This window comes from Trichechus manatus, unplaced genomic scaffold (assembly GCF_000243295.1).
Source record: "Trichechus manatus latirostris isolate Lorelei unplaced genomic scaffold, TriManLat1.0 scaffold00305, whole genome shotgun sequence".
In the NCBI taxonomy this organism is placed as follows: Eukaryota; Metazoa; Chordata; class Mammalia; order Sirenia; family Trichechidae; genus Trichechus; species Trichechus manatus.
This window is the reverse complement of record NW_004444241.1, coordinates 841,640-857,099: the sequence shown is the minus strand read 5'-3', so window position 1 is coordinate 857,099 and position 15,460 is coordinate 841,640. Positions and strand designations below refer to the sequence as shown.

Here is a 15,460-nt window from a genome sequence, read left to right as displayed (position 1 = left end):
CATAAAAATGGATCCCGTGCTCACCCATTTATACCAGGCTGAAGGAGTAGGGCAATGGAAGGTATAGTACACTTAGAGCCATTATTGAACTCTAGGAAAGCCTGCTCTCAGTGATGTGCTGAAGCCAACTCTTAACTGCTAGCAAGAGCCAATTATTGGCATCTCTTCCCAACTCAATGTTAAATGACTTCTTGTTGGTAGCTTGAAACTGGCCATGGCGGGAGTATTTACAGAAATTGGTAAACACTATGAATCAGCCCCTACCCTCTAAAACAGTTGTTTAAACATAGTGCTCATGTGGATGATAGAAACCAGGAAAGTAAATTCTCTCCCATTGTGGCTCTACTGGACATCTGGTCCTGGTTGGAGAAGGGCCTCAAGGACTTTGCAACTACATTCTTTATGGCTGAAATATTGCTGAGCGCTCTAGGCTCCATGTGTATCCAGAGGCTGATACGGAGAAAGATGGTGTGAGGAGTGACTAGCTATGATGGCTCACTTAGTTCTTAATTGGTAAGATAAAATGCCAGGGCTGGAAGAAGGGGCTTGCTTCCCCTCCTTGACTTCTCTAGTAGAATCATATTGAGTCTGGGTGGTGTGAAGTGAGGGAGGAAGATCCCTGTGGCCAGTGGCTTGGAGAGATGAATACTATTGGTACTGTCCTATGGACGGTTTCGTTGGTACTTTGCTGCAGTCCTTTCCCTCCTCCACGGCTAGGAAGCGCTCTTGCGCGATCTCCAGGCTGACCACCCAATCCCGGTGTGGCGGCGCTCTAGTCGCTGTTTCTGTATGTCCAGGCAGGGCGGCTTCCTACCCGCTGGAGCGTTGCCGGACACTCTATGGCCCTGGAGAAAGCTCCGCCTCGGTGCACGCAGCGTCCGGGACCCGGTCATGGCGCGGCTCCCCAAGCTGTCAGTGTTTGACCTGGGTGAGAATCGGGGTGGGGAGAGTTTCATAGGATGCACCCCCTTTCCAAATCCCAGTTGTACCTCTCCGGAAACCCTGAGCCCTTCAAGGCTGAACCTTCCCCCTCCTTTTCGCAGATTACACGCTCTGGCCTTTCTGGGTCGACACGCATGTAGACCCTCCGTGCCACAGCAGCGGGTGAGGCAGAGCTAGGGCGGACAGGGAGCAGGAGGCGCCGGGCCAGCACTGAGCGCACTCTCGCCCCCTGCAGTGATGGAACTGTACGAGATAGCCGGGGTCGGACCATCCGACTTTACCCAGATGTGCCCGAGATCCTGGAACGACTGCTGGGCCTGGGGGTGCCTGTCGCGGCCGCTTCCCGGTAAGAAGAGCGACCAATAAAAACTGCCTGTTCTAGTGCTGAGAGATGCATGCTTGGGGAGACTTGTGTAACCCCTGGCCACAAAAATTTAGGAGGTGCAAATTTGCAAGCTTTTTTTCTTTATCCCAATTGTACCCTCCTGTGCCTTGTGTTTATCAAACATTTTCTGAGTGCCTGCTGTGTGAGACTGGAGGGATATGGAGTTGGATAAGGGCCGAGGTTTCGTACCCATCGTGGAAAAACAGTAATTTGATTTCCCCTAATTGTACTTAACTGCATTTGCAGCCCGGGCCATTCACTCTCCTGATCCCATCTATTACATCTTTTTGCAGGACAGGTGAGATTGAAGGGGCCAACCAGCTGCTGGAGCTCTTTGACCTAGTCAGATACTTCGTTCATCGGGAAATCTATCCCGGCAGCAAGGTCACACACTTTCAGAGGTACGCAGAGATAAGGACAGGGGCAGGGGGAGAGAATACCAGAGAGGCTGGGGAGCCAAGATGCCAGCTTGGTTACCCCTGCCGTGTTTTGCACAGGTTGCAGCAAAAGACTGGAGTTCCTTTCTCCCAGATGATCTTCTTTGATGATGAGAAGCGGAATATCGTGGACGTCAGCAAGCTGGGTACTGAGTGATGAGCCTAGCCATTTGGGAAGTGAGGAGAAAGGTTCCCTAAGAGGGGTTAGGTAGATGTGTATAGGATGGATAGTCTGCATGACAGATGATACCCACAAAAAGTAAGAGTAATAATGAAGAACCCTGAAGGCCTGGTGAAACGTGACTTCTTTTCCTTTTAGGTGTTACCTGTGTTCACGTCCAGAATGGGATGAATCTTCAAACCCTAACTCAAGGGTTAGAGACATTTGCAAAGGCCCAAGTTGGACCCTGAGGTCCAACCCTGTGGATGAATCTCATTCAAGGCATAAAACAGGAAGGCATTTCAGGTGCATTTGTAAATTATTAAAGTGTATCTGTGTGTGACAAGAGATCCTACCCTCGTTGTGGGTTGTTTCTATTTTTCTAGTGTGTGAACGGAGTTCCTGGGTGGTGCACACGATTAAGCACTCAATTATTAGCAGAAAAGTTGGTAGTTCAAACCTACCCAGACGTGCCTCCGAAGACAGGCTTGGTAATCTGCTTCTGAAATGTCACAGCCTTGAAACCTTATGGAGCAGTTCTACTCATGGGGTCACCATGAGTCCGAATTGACTCAACATCAACTAACAAGTGCGTGAACTGGGAGTGCTGAGGTGCCAAGACCAGGGTGTAAGGCATTAGACTGCATCAAGTTCTGCACCCCATCCCCATCCCACTTTCCTCAGCTCTGCCAAGGGTAACAGCCATGAAGAACTCTTCTGCTGGCCCCATTACCCTGGGGTGCCATTACCCTGCACATTTCCTTTCAGGGAACAAATACTCTGTTGTTGGGTGGGACAGCAGCCTTTTTAGAGTTGAAAATGAAGCGGCCGCTTTAAGAACAGCACGTCAATTTGGAGCTGGTGGCTCAGGTCACGTGGTAGAAGTGGCCTTGTTTGCATCTGTTGATGATGTCGCTTTTGTGGTGATGTTGCTGCGGTGCCCTTAGGAGTGATTGGCCACGGCTGGTCGCAGAGTGATGAGGCTTCGCCCTCACAGAAGCAAGGCGGAAATGTGGAAGACGCCGTCAGGTGGAGGCAGGAGAGGCGAGAGTGGTGATGAGTGGTCTCAGCTGACTCTTCAGGAAGGGTGAGCCCGGGCGAGACTAGAGTGCTGGAAAGTGTTCGCAGGGGCTGGAGAGGGGAACCGCGTGGCGGGACTCCGCCATACGGAGAGGTGGCCCTGGGAAGGGGAAAAGAGATGGTCGGTGGTAGGCCCATCTCTGGTGCCTGAGGGACCCTTGCTCTTGTCTGCCTTCCTTCCCGCGCTCTCTGAGGGAAGAGCTCCAGGTCAGGGAGGGGACGTGAGTCGAGGTCGTGGTGACTGTACTGGCTCCCAATGTACAGCTTGGGGGATGAGTTTCCACCTGTCTCATCTAGTCCTTTCCAAAACACTGATGCTGACTGAGCCAGGTGCTGTGCTGGGCATATCTGAAGTGAATAAGAAAGGCTGTTTTGTTGAAGCTCATGTCTGGTGAGGGAAGACAAGTACAAGCAGGTATTTACAATTTAGTGTAGCAACTCAGGAGTCCCTCAGGTGGTGCAAACCTTTAACGTGCTCGGCTGCTAACGGAAAGGTTGGAGGTTCCAGGCCGCTCAGAGGCACCTCTGACGAAAGGCCTGGCAATCTACTTCTGAAAAACTAGCTTTTGAAAGCCCTATGGAGCACAGTTGTGCTCTGACACACGGGTCGCCATGAGTCCGAATCTACTCAATAGCAACTGGTACTGGTAGCAACTCACTGGTGAAGGTATGTTGATAAAACACCAGGGAACATAGAAGTAGGCATTGGAGGGGGTGATCCAGAAGGCTTGCCATAAAGCTAAGAGTTTGTCAGGTAGGGAAGTGAGGTATTTCAGGAAGTGGGAATAATGTCTACAAACACAGAGGGAGGAAAGAGTGTGGTCTGTTCAGGGAAAAGAGTTCTGGCTGCCAAGCCAGTGAGTGTGTGTGATCAAGGGGAAGAGGAAAGTAGAGGGAAGTGTGGATGGAGAGGTAAACAAGCACCAGACCATTAAAGACCTTGTATGTCCTGCTAAAAAGTTTTGGATTGTATCCTGTAGGCAATGGAGAGTATGGAAGGATTTTAAGTAGACAAGGGATGTTTTATTTTGGGTGAAGTACAGAGGTATAGAAGATGAAAGAAAAAGTCAAGATCAGATTTTTTCCTCTAATTCCCTGTAGTTCATTCATTTGATCCTCTGCAGTCAGGACTTTGAGCATCTCCTAGGACTGCAAGTGAACAATAATTATAAAAAGAACAATCTATATGGGATCAAACTGACAACAGCAACTTGAAAGAGAAGATAGAAAATTTAGGGGGCAATGAGTTTATATTAATGGGGGAGGAACAATTCAGAAAAGGAGGGTGTGAATGGTTGCACAGCTTGAAGAATGTAATCAGTGTCACTCAATTGTACATGTAGAAATTGTTGAATTGGTGTGTTTTGTGAATATTCTCAACAACAACAAAATAGAATTTTTTTTTAAAGTGATTGGAAGTAACTTGAAAGGCAACTTGGAATAGCAAAAAGAATCTTGGCTTTGGAAGTCATTTCAGTTCCTGCTCGGTCTCTTACTAGTTGTGATTTTGGACAAAAAGTTTTAACATCTTTGAGCCTGTTTTTACATTCATAAAGTGAAGATAGTACATTCATTGTAGCTAGTCATTTAGGGATGAACAGTAACACAGAAAAGTGCCAGGACAGTGCCTAGCACATGCTATGCACTCAGTGATTAGTGGCTAATGTTTTTCCTTCACACAATACGGGCCTGTTCCATTGGATTCTTTAGGGAAGAAGGAGGAGCCAACCCCTGAAACGGCAATACGGAAACTAAAGGAGACAGAGAAGACACTGATCAAGAAACAGGAGTTTCTGGAGCAGAAGATTCAGCAGGAGCTACAGATGGCCAAGAAGCGTGGGACCAAGAATAAGAGAGGTAATGTGGGGAGGGAGCAGATTGGGAGGGCTCAGGTGGGAAGCAGGTGCTTCTGACTCTGATGCTCAGAGTGCGGGATGGGACAGCTGCCCTGCAGGCTTTGCAGAGAAAGAAAAGATTGGAACAGCAGCTGGCACAAACCGATGGGACATTATCCACCCTGGAGTTTCAGCGTGAAGCCATTGAGAATTCCACCACCAACAAAGAAGTGCTTCGTGCAATGGAGTTTGCTGCCCAAGGCATGAAGAAGGCCTACCAGGACATGTGGGTACAGGGGGAGGGGAGGAGGGGCAACAGGCTTTGGGGAGAGTGACTTGGTACCATACCTTGAACCTCAAAGCCTCTCAGAATGTGAATTTACAAGTATAGGTGCTTATGATGGCTAGACCTCTATGCCTTCTTGCTTTCTTGCTGGCTGAGGTATTCAAGGGAGGAAAGGTTATTTCTGATTCTTAAAGATCCTTTGGGAAAGGGGGTGCAACATATTCTCCCCAATGTGGGTTCTTACCATTTCTCAACCCAGACATGTCTCTTTATAATTTTCCAAGGATCTTTTCTGTCTGGTAGTCATGGGCTTACCAGAGTCTGAGACCACAGTCAAGAGGAGCTTCATTCATGTGAGATGAGAAAGTCAGGGCTTGTTGCATGATTTCTTGGCTATGTATCTTGTTCTCAGAGACATTGACAAGGTGAATGAACTGATGACTGACATCACAGGACAACAGGAGGTGGCCCAGCAGATCTCAGATGCCATTTCTCGGGCTGTGGGCTTTGGAGATGATGTGGATGAGGTGACTGGGGATGAGGGGCCAAGGAATATCAGAGAAAGCCTGGGACCACCCAGAAGGAATGCCTAATAGAAGCTCTTGGGCACAGTTTGGGGTATAACTCCAGAAGTGATGTGTTTTTGGAAGTAGAAGTTTCCTTCCTTCATCTTGAACAGTCTTGTTGTCCTATACCCAGGATGAACTGTTGGAGGAGCTAGAGGAGCTGGAGCAGGAAGAATTGTCCCAGGAGTTGTTAAATGTGGGCAACAAGGAGGGAGAACCCCCAGTCAAATTGCCCAGTGTACCCTCTACACATTTGCCTGCAGGGCCAGGTACCCAGGGCTGCTCTGTGGTCTGGAGGACTTGAGAGGGTGGGAGAGGTATCAGAAAGATTGTTCCACATCTGTCTTGCCTCAAAGGAGCCAGGCAGAGAAGGCTGCTGCTACAGTTGTACAGGTTATTGACTGCACAAGGGCATCTGGCTGAAGGGAATGAAGACACACTGGGGAATGGTGTGCTTCACTCACCAAGCTGTGCATGCTGGTTTAGGCTGCAAATGCTAGAAGAAATGTGCTTTTTTCTAATTTGCGTGAAAGTACTATGAGAATTAGCAGCAGCTCAGCAAGTAGAAGTACTGCACCTTTAGGTTCTTTGCTGGGGAGATGTAATTCAACAGGCTCTGAGTGGTATAGTAGGGGATGGTTGGAAGTTGCTGAGGTCTTAACGCTTCTGCTTTCTTTCTCTGGGTGTCTTTGTCCCCAAAGCAGATGAAGACAAAGAAGCACTAAAGCAGTTGACAGAGTGGGTATCCTGATGAGTCTGGACTTGTCTTCCTAACACCGCCTTCATTGGTCTCTTTTCCTTAAGTGCCAAGTGCTGAGCTAAAGGAGCCTAGCCTTTTTAGGAGGTCCTGCTGAGGATGCTAGTATGACCCTGCCTTAGAAATGGGTCTACTGCCCTCCCATCCCTGGCTCAACTCTGAAGATGGATCTTGATGTGGGAGGAGTCCCTGGGCTGCATTCTCTTTGATAGCGGTTACAGTGCCCTTGCTCCCAATAAAACTGGGCAAATGGAACCCTGGTGTCTATACTGCCTTGTCTACACTGAAACTTTTCTGTAGTCCTTGGAGCCTTGTTTCAAGCAGTTAATAATGGCAGTAGTGAAGGGGGTTGGAACATACAACAAATAGATGGGCTTTCCCAATTTCTTAACCTACTTTGTTCCAGGCAGACACTATTTCATCTTTCAAATTGGTTTGTCCTAGAGTTGCCTAGTGCTGAGGTTGAGAATAACTACCACCTGTTACCATCTCTTTCCCCCAGTCAGGTCTCTGCCAACACAGCCTATGAGTTACCATCCTTTTTCCTTTTGTAAAACACATTTGTCAGGAAGGGAGAGTAGAGAGATGGAAGGGGCAAGTGGCTTTCCTTTATCTAGAACCCAGAGTTAATAGCTTTCACCACTAGAAGGTTTGGTTTGAACTCTGCCACTTCTGTGACTGTGAATGATAGTGCGTGTGAGGGGCCCTAACTCACTGGGATTGTTTGCTTCAGTAGTGGTTAAGGTGGCATTTGGAGGGAGAAGGAACTGAGGTACTTCGCACACCCTGATATCCATTTCTCTGAAAGGGGAGAACATGCCATTCCTTTGTAGTGTAGACAGAGGCAGAGCCATGATCAAAGCAGAGCAGCCAGGGCTATTGTCCCACTGCTTGAACCTTTAGAGAGCACAGAAATGTAAGAAAATGGCATGTACTTAGTCGGAATAGTGAAGCTTCCCAAAAGTGGGTGTTAATCTGAGCACCCATCCCCTTCCCCTACAGGAGCCACATTGTGAATTACAACATCCATAAAAAGGTGCCAGGATTGCTGGTTATAGGCTCTGGGCAAAAATCCACCTCTTACCCTCCGCAGTGATCCCTGTTAGGGTTCCCCTCAGGAAAGAATGTCATTGATCCTAGCTGATGAAACTAAATCTGAATTAAATTTATTTTTCTTATAAAAGATTTTAGCCCCAGGCCCTCCTGCTGTGCTCCTCTCTCATCCCCCTCCCTCAGCCATTCTCAGGTCTTGATTTCCAAAGACTGGTGGTGATTAGTGGTACTGGGAGGCTGGCACATGGTCTCAAGCAACCTGATCTCATGGGTGGGTTGCTCAGGCTGGAACTTGAGTACCCAGGGGTCCTTGATGATGTCCAGGATGGTGGCACGCTTGGTAGCTTGGCGTAGCATCTGTAGGATCAGGTTCTAGGGCAGGGGAGAGAGAGGTCTTGGCTGAGCTTGCCTCGCATTGTGCCACACAGACAATTAGCAGCTGGACCTGAGAAAGAAGCAGGATAGCCCATCACACCACTCTGGTGAAAGGGAATATGGCCTTGATTTCATCCTGGAGAGCCAGGCTTGTGTGCATTTAACACCCTGGAAGGGAAGGGAAGGGAAGAGTTCCGTGGAGGTGTCCCATATATAATCCCCTTCAGCCCTAAAATGATAGGAGGCTGGAACCTGCTGTCCACATCTAAGATTTGGAGCCCAGTGATTGGCCCTGTAAGCCCTGCAACTACTACAGGCAGGGGCTAGAGTATGAAATGGGTCTGGTGTGGGAGGAGCCATCCCCCAGGTTGTGAGGCCTAGGTTGGGTATTCACCCCTCCCTGTGGGTCATCCATGAGGCCTTAGCCCTCCTGGGGGAGCCAGCACCTTGCACTCCTGGGAGATGGTATAGTTAGATGGGAAAGTGACCTCCTTCTGAGTCTCTCTCAGCAACTTCTTGAGATTGGTGTCGTCAAAGGGCAGACGGGCGACCACTAGGGTGTAGAGGATGACGCCCATGCTCCAGGTGTCAGACAGGAAAGGGTTGTAGGGCAAGCCTAGCAAGATCTCCGGGCAGGCATAAGCAAAGCTGCCACAGTAGGTTTGGCTGAGGTGGGCAAAGCAGTTCATGTGGCGATAAGAAGGGCTACTACGCACAGGCTGGTTAGGAATCACCATCTTGGCAAAGCCAAAGTCCGATATCTTCACATTCTCCCGTTTGTCCAGCAACAGGTTCTCCAACTTTAAGTCCCTACCAGCAGCAGAAAGGCTGGGCGTCAGGCTGGGGAGAGGGCTTAGTATTAGACCCGGAGCTGGAGGGTCAGAGGTTAGAGATGAGGAAAGGCAAAGTGGGAGAGAGAACTATTATGAGGGTACAAGGTAGACAGGAAGGAGAGCCCTGGAGTTGTAAGCAGAGCCCAAAGGAGAAAGGGGGAGAGAGAAAAAGAGAATAGTCCCTGAGGACCACTGGGCGCTCACCACTGTATTTCATATAAGGCTCTGCACCCAGTGAGTACTTAATGTTTTTGACCAGACGACTAAAATAGAGTGGATGAATGGGCCTAGATATTGAGGAGGGAGGTCAAGGGAGGAAAAAAGAGGCCAGAAAATGAAAGACGTGCATAAACCCCCCTTGAAACTCCAAAGACCCCAGGTCTGGGTAGTAGCGCCCTCACCGGTGCACAATGCCCTTGCTGTGCAGGTAGGCGATGCCCAGGGTCACCTGGGAGAACCATTTGCCAGCAAGGGGCTCAGAGCAGGCCCCGTAGCGTTGGATCCACTCAAGGACATCACCACCCTGAGCCAGCTCCAGAATGATGTACACTCGGGATGTGGTCTCGATGGCCTGATAGAAGTTGATGAGGTTCTTGTGCCGCAGGACCTTCATTACCTGGCCCAGGAAGAGGGACCCATCAATCCTGGGAAGGGACAACTGGCTGCACTCTCAGCCCTCTCCTACCCTCCCATTGCTACTTAGAACTTTGGAAGAGAACTTCTGTGAACTCAAGAGAGCTGGTAGACAAGTGCCTGGTAGCCTGTAGGCAAACGCTGTTTTGCAGTTTTACTATTTGAAGGGCTGGAGGTGAATGGGTGGGTGGGAAAGAGGTTGAATTTTCACATCAAGGAATTTTCCTAGCTGCTTAGTGAGATGGTCAGTTCTGGTTTAGGGATTCCTGGCCCCTTTCTCTCCTAGCCATACCCCTCCTGACAGAAGCCTCAAGCAGTTTGGTACCAAGCTCCAGTTCCCTCTTCCAGCCCCCTTTCTGACCTGTATCTCACGGGGCAGAAACTTGTTAAGATAGTCTTCAGAGGCCTTCTTCTTTGAGATGATTTTCACAGCCACCATGACCTTCTGCTTTGTGTAGTAAGCCTCATACACCGTCCCATAGGAGCCATTGCCAATGACCTTGCCCACCTCATAACCATACTCCTCCATGACAGAGCGGTAGGCTGAGGTGGGTGGTGGGTCCTCTAGAGTGTCTCCCTTCCCCATGGTGTTGGACTCGCTGAGTGAGGGAGCTTTGCCACTTGGAAGTCTCCTGTCTGCTGAGGCCTACACCTTGAGCTGCTGAGGGCTAAGGCACCCAAAGTGAAGCAAATCTCCGAATGCTTGCTTATGAAGTCACCTGAGCCTGGAATGCTGGGCTCAGCTCTCCACTAGGAACTTGGAGGGGGGAAGAAAGGGGTGCTTTTCATCTCCATTGGCTGTTGTTACTTCTTCCTCCTGGTTACGGAATTCCCCCAAGGTCCCACATTCCACACACATCACAACGCACTTTCTAGTCACCATTGGTAACAAAGCTTGATAATGAAGTGCAGTTTATAACATGTTCATTCCTGGAGGCACATTCCACCATCTGGTGAGACTTCCCCCATAGATCAAGACCCTTCGTTCATTCATATGTTTATTGAACACCTACTATGTGCCAGGCAGTGTGTGGAGTACTGGGATAAAATAATAATCAGGCCAATAGAGACCCTATGCTCCTAGAGTTTATAGTCCAGCATGAGAAAGAGAACATGAGTGTCAGTGTTATAATTTCAAGGTGTGATGGAAGCATGTTCTAAGGAATCTAACCTTGAAATCCATTCTATCTTGACTCCCATGACCCTGAATTTAGTTTTCCTCCCATCCCTCTGGTCATTTGTTTTCTTTGCAGGCTCATCTTCCACTATCCATCCCTTAATCATATCCCTAATGGTCCTATCACGGACCTTCTTTTCTCAGAACTTCAAATCCTCCCTTAAGGATCTCACCCACCCCAAGGCTTCAACTACCGCATTTATGCTGACTGTTCCCAATCTTCATCTCTGTCCCAGATTATCTGTAGAGTTCCAGATCCAGCATCCAAAAGTTCACTGGACATCACATGGACATGTCTCTCCCAGGCACCTTAAACTCACCCAGTCCAAAACTGAACTCCTTATTTTCTTCCCCAAGACTTCCCCTCTCTGTAAAGTTGTACTAGTTGTCCTCAATTTAGACATTGGAGTGTCATCTCAGACCCTTCCCTTTGCCTCAGCCTCCACATCCAATCTGTCACACAATCCTGTCTCTTCTATCTCCTAATTATCTCTTTAATAATACATTCATGGCTCTCCAGGCCCACTGCCACTACCCTAGTTCAAGACTCCATCATTTCTTAACTAATTGCTCTAGCAAGCCTTCTGCTCCTCTCCAGTCTATTCACCCTGAAGTCCAAAGAATAAACCTAACTTTATTCCCATTTAAAACAATTCAGTTGTCTCTCCATTCTTCTCAGGATCAAGTCCAAATTTTTTTCATATGGCTTTAAGATCTGACCCTGCTTACCTCTCTGATTTTATCTTTTAACACACACAATGCTGCAGCCAAACTGAATTGCTTCTCCTTCTTTGTTCCCTCCATTTTAGTCCCTCTGTTCTCCTGGCAAACTCCTACTCATCCTTCAGGACTTAGCTTAGTAGTCGTTTCAAGGAAGCCTTTACTGACTGCTTGCAGTGTAGTGGATCACTTTTACACAGCCTTTCTCGCCATGGTCTTGTAACTCCCGTCAAATGATTGGGTGGGACTATGCAAATAAGGTGCTTGTGGTCTACCAAGGAAATTGAACAGCTTGCAAATAATGTGCATGGCACCCTTGTGGGGGTGGGATCATGCAAATAAAGTATATGGAACCCTAACGAGGGGACTGGTTAAGTTTTGCCATCCCGCTAGGCTGAAAATGAGCTATCTCAGAGGCAGAAAGCGGAGGACCTGACTATCGCCAAGAAAGAGCCAGGAGTGGAGTGCATCCTTTGGACCTGGGGTACCTGCACTGAGAAACTCCTAACCCAGGAGACACAGCTGTAACCAGTGGCGGTGCAAGACGGTGAGAAGCGGCGGCAAGCGTGGCAGAGAAACAGCAGCAGCAGAATCAGGAACCTGGCAGGAGAGGGTGCGGTGAGCTTCCCAGCCCACAGAGTGAGAAAGCTGAGCACCTTTGGGCAGAAGGCTTGCTGGTGGAGTAGCGTACCTCTGGGCACTTATCAGTGGAGCTAAGGAGCTTCGTAACATTTGCCCAAGCAGGGCAGAGGCCAGGCCAAGAGGCCAAGGGGCATGGCCAAGAAGCTGTCCTGACCAAAGTACTGTATCCTGAGACATTTTCTGAACCTGAATTATAACCTGGTACTTCCCTAATAAACCCCATAACTGTGAATATTGTCTGTGAGTTCTGTGTGGCTGTGATGGTTAAGATTGTGTGTCAACTTGGCTGGGCCATGGTTCTCAGTGTTTATATGTGATCACTCCCATGACTGAATATGCTGTGAGTAGCCGATCAGTTGAAAGGGAGTTTCCTTGGGGTGTGGCCTGCATCTGAATATAAGCAGACGTTCTGGCTTTTTGCTTGCTCTGGATTGTGCAGCTGCCTCCTGTTCATCTGACCTCCGGTTCTTGGGACTTGAGCTGGCAGCTTATCTAGCTTATCCTGCGATCATCACAGCCTGTGAGCGGAGTTCTGCTTTCCAACCTGCCGATCTTGGGTTCGTCAGTCCCTGCGGCTACATGAATCAGGAGAAGCCTCTATCCTAATCCGCGTACTTGGGACATTCCAGCCTCTACAATCGCGTGAGCTGTTTCTTTGATATAAATCTCTCTATATATATTTATACGCTTTACTGGTTTTGCTTCTTTAGAGAACCCAGCCTTAAGACAGTGGCCATTGCAGTGAATTATCCAACCCAGCAGAGAAGTAGAGATTGCTGTGGGAGGAATGGCTGGTTTCAGAACTGGTAGAGATTGAAGAGAGGAGGTATGTCTGACCTCTGTCTCACAGAAGTCAGCCTTGGGCTGTTGATGCTGATGATTCTCCTTCCCCCTTGTGAAGTTAGACAAGGAGGTCGGATGACACCCCCACCAGGCCATTTTTACCTTGCTCAAGCCCAAGTTAGATGTTCTTCCCTCCTGGGTGCGCCCATAGCCCCTATACTTCCTGTTACAGTACCTAACATAGTGTCTGTAATTGCTTTTCTTGCTTGCATCTCCTACTAGGCAAGATTCTTCTGGAGGTCGACTTCCAGAAGCTGCAGTTAGAGGTTGTGAAGTTGTAGAGAAGAAAAGAGAGCTGATTTGGAAAAAGCAAGACCACTGGGCAGCACTGAGGGCCCAAATGAGGTTGAAGGAAACAACTTATGGACATTTATCATCATAGTATTGAGATTATTTTAGCACCTGGGTTATAGGTGCTTGGATATTGACAGTTGAATTGACCCGAGATTAGGGTTCTGTTTGGCAGCTGCAATAAAAGAACAATGGAAAAAGGCATCAAGAACCCAGGCAAAAACATGGTTGAAATGATGGAATATGGAATCTAAACTGCATAGTTAAGGGAAGACAAGCTAGAAAGAGGCCAACGAGAGGAGGAGCTGCAGGTCTCAGTGAAATGCAAGAACAAGTTTGGTGGGAATTAACAGAGTAAGAAGGACAGGAGGTTGTGGTCAGAGAGGGATTCTTTGGATTTAAGATTTTTTTTTTTTTTTTTTGGGGGGACAGAGGAAAGAATAAGGGAAGAATCCAACCCTTATTCTTATGTTCACGTCCACCACTGTTGTTGTTGTTAGGTTGCGTCATGTTGGTTGTGATTCACAGAGACTCTACATACAACAGAACGAAACACTGCCCGGTTCTGCACCATCCTCACAATCGTTTCTATGTTTGAGCCCACTGTTGCAGTCACTGTAGCAATCCATCTCATTGAGGGTCTTCCTCTTTTTCACTGACACTCTACTTTACCAAGCATGATGTCCTTCTCCAGGGACTGGTCCCTCCTGATAACATGTTCAAAGTACATGAGACAAAGTCTTGCCATCCTTGCTTCTAAGGAGCATTCCAGCTGTACTTCTTTCAAGACAGATTTGTTTATTCTTCTGGCAGTCCATGGTATATTCAATATTCTTTGCCAACACCATAATTCTTTTTTCCCCATACAAAAATTTATACACAGTTATGTGACTCTAATTGCTCTCCCCATCCTGTAACAGCACACTCCTCCTTTCCACCCAATTCCCCATGTCCATTCAACCAGCTCCTAACCCTCTCTGCCTTCCCATCTCACCTCCGGACAGAAGCTGCCAGATTAGTCTCTTGTATCTACTTAAGAGGTACACTCCTCACGAGTGTCACTTTATATCCCACAGTCCAGTCCAATCCCTATCTGAAGAGTTGGCCTTGGAAACCGTTTTAGTTCTGGGCCGATAGAGAATCCAGGGGCCATGCTTTCCGCGGTTCCTCCAGTCTCAGTCAGACCATTAAGTCTGTTCTTCTTACTAGAATTTGAGTTCTACACCCCACCTTTCTTCTGCTCCATCCAGGACTCTCTGTTGTGTTCCCTGTCAGGGTGGTCATTGGTGGTAGCCAGGCACCATCTAGCTCTTCTGGTCTCAGGCTGATGAAGTCTCTGGTTTATATGGCCCTTTCTGTCTCTTGGGCTAATACTTTCCTTGTGTCTTTGGTTTTCTTCATTCTCCTTTACTCCAGGTGGTTGAGACCAATTGATGCATCTTAGATGGCCACTTGCAAGCTTTTAAGACCCCAGACACGACTCACCAAAGTAGGATGCAGAACATTTTCTTAATAAGCTTCAACACCGTAATTCAAATGCATCCACCATTATCTGTCCACGAAACAAAAACTCCAAGAACAGATTTATACCACAGACTGCTAACAAATTCTCATTTACTGACAATCTAACCCTACTGGCAGTATGGTTCAAAGTCCTAATGTTGGAATACAGATCTACATCCTCTATCTAGCAAGATGGGCAATTGTCCAGGGCACACTGTGGTAAGGAGGCCCAGTCAGTTCTGCTCATTTTCTGCTCCCTCAAGCTGGCCCTACTTGCAGATAGGTACGTTGGTGGCAACTCTGTTCTGTCATCATGTACGGGGTGTGTGTGTGTGTGTGTAAAACCAGTTCATTCGAAGAACATGATGTATCAAGCTGCCTACTATATACAAAACACTGCTAGATCCTGAAGATATAAGATGGATAAATTACAGTCTCCCTGTGAGGAGTCAGCAGTTGGCAAAGGAGACAGGTAAGATAATAGTACATTGAGATAAAGTGCTATAAACAAAACTAAGATATAAGGGAAGGCTTCATAGAGAGGGTGACATCTGCACTGCTCAAAAGAAGGTGCATTCTTCCAGGCAGATAAATAGGGAATGGTAGATTGGGCCATCTGGGCAGAAGGAACAATATGAGGCTTGCAGGCTTGAGATCATGACATTCCAAGAACTTCAAGATTTCAATTTGAATGTAAGACAGGGTTCCAGAAGGGGAAGGTACCTGGAGAAGTAATTAGTATCCTGTCATGAGAAGCTTCATATGCCAAGCTATTTTGACTTTATCCTATATACTCATGTTCTTAACTTGTGGTGTGCATCAGAATCAGAGCTTGTTAAAAAAAAATACTGATGCCTAAGCACCCCTTCTCCTGAGATTCTAACTTGGTAGAACCTAAGTATTTTTGTTTTAAATAAACGTCTAGCTTAATCTGATGCATAC

The 15,460-nt window shown here is 47.8% G+C and overlaps 3 protein-coding genes across 3 annotated transcripts; 2 read left to right on the top strand and 1 right to left on the bottom strand.

Annotated features, from left to right (window-relative positions):
* The first annotated feature begins 47 nt into the window (after nucleotides 1-47).
* On the top strand, nucleotides 48-2,309 carry MDP1 (magnesium dependent phosphatase 1). Its single transcript, XM_004390517.3, has 6 exons — nucleotides 48-928; nucleotides 1,044-1,104; nucleotides 1,178-1,288; nucleotides 1,621-1,728; nucleotides 1,825-1,910; nucleotides 2,084-2,309. The coding sequence occupies exons 1-6, from the start codon at nucleotides 790-792 to the stop codon at nucleotides 2,173-2,175; spliced, it is 597 nt and encodes a 198-aa protein (XP_004390574.2). The 5' UTR covers nucleotides 48-789; the 3' UTR covers nucleotides 2,176-2,309.
* Nucleotides 2,310-2,596: 287 nt separating this feature from the next.
* Nucleotides 2,597-7,491, top strand: CHMP4A (charged multivesicular body protein 4A). Its single transcript, XM_023725378.1, is given in 7 exon segments — nucleotides 2,597-2,973; nucleotides 2,975-3,011; nucleotides 4,715-4,861; nucleotides 4,948-5,125; nucleotides 5,538-5,652; nucleotides 5,825-5,960; nucleotides 6,393-7,491. Coding segments are annotated over 7 exon segments (735 nt in total). The 5' UTR covers nucleotides 2,597-2,901; the 3' UTR covers nucleotides 6,443-7,491.
* Nucleotides 7,492-7,589: 98 nt separating this feature from the next.
* TSSK4 (testis specific serine kinase 4) lies at nucleotides 7,590-12,099 on the bottom strand. Its single transcript, XM_004390513.2, has 4 exons — nucleotides 9,704-12,099; nucleotides 9,111-9,325; nucleotides 8,323-8,716; nucleotides 7,590-7,873 (listed from the first exon to the last, which is right to left on the bottom strand). Exons 1-4 carry the CDS (start codon nucleotides 9,926-9,928, stop codon nucleotides 7,691-7,693), a joined length of 1,017 nt encoding a protein of 338 aa, XP_004390570.1. The 5' UTR covers nucleotides 9,929-12,099; the 3' UTR covers nucleotides 7,590-7,690.
* Between the last annotated feature and the right edge of the window lie 3,361 nt (nucleotides 12,100-15,460).

Excerpts from the sequence above, each read along its gene's own strand:
- TSSK4 (XM_004390513.2), bottom strand. The coding sequence starts at position 9,928 with ATGGGGAAGGGAGACACTCTAGAGGACCCACCACCCACCTCAGCCTAC. Across the intron at positions 9,326-9,703 it reads TTCTGCCCCGTGAGATACAG|GTAATGAAGGTCCTGCGGCA; the intron begins GTCAGAAAGGGG and ends TTCCTGGGCCAG. Across the intron at positions 8,717-9,110 it reads AGCAAGGGCATTGTGCACCG|CCTGACGCCCAGCCTTTCTG; the intron begins GTGAGGGCGCTA and ends CCCTCTCCCCAG.
- MDP1 (XM_004390517.3), top strand. The coding sequence starts at position 790 with ATGTCCAGGCAGGGCGGCTTCCTACCCGCTGGAGCGTTGCCGGACACT. Across the intron at positions 1,289-1,620 it reads CCTGTCGCGGCCGCTTCCCG|GACAGGTGAGATTGAAGGGG; the intron begins GTAAGAAGAGCG and ends ATCTTTTTGCAG. Across the intron at positions 1,911-2,083 it reads CGTGGACGTCAGCAAGCTGG|GTGTTACCTGTGTTCACGTC; the intron begins GTACTGAGTGAT and ends TTTTCCTTTTAG.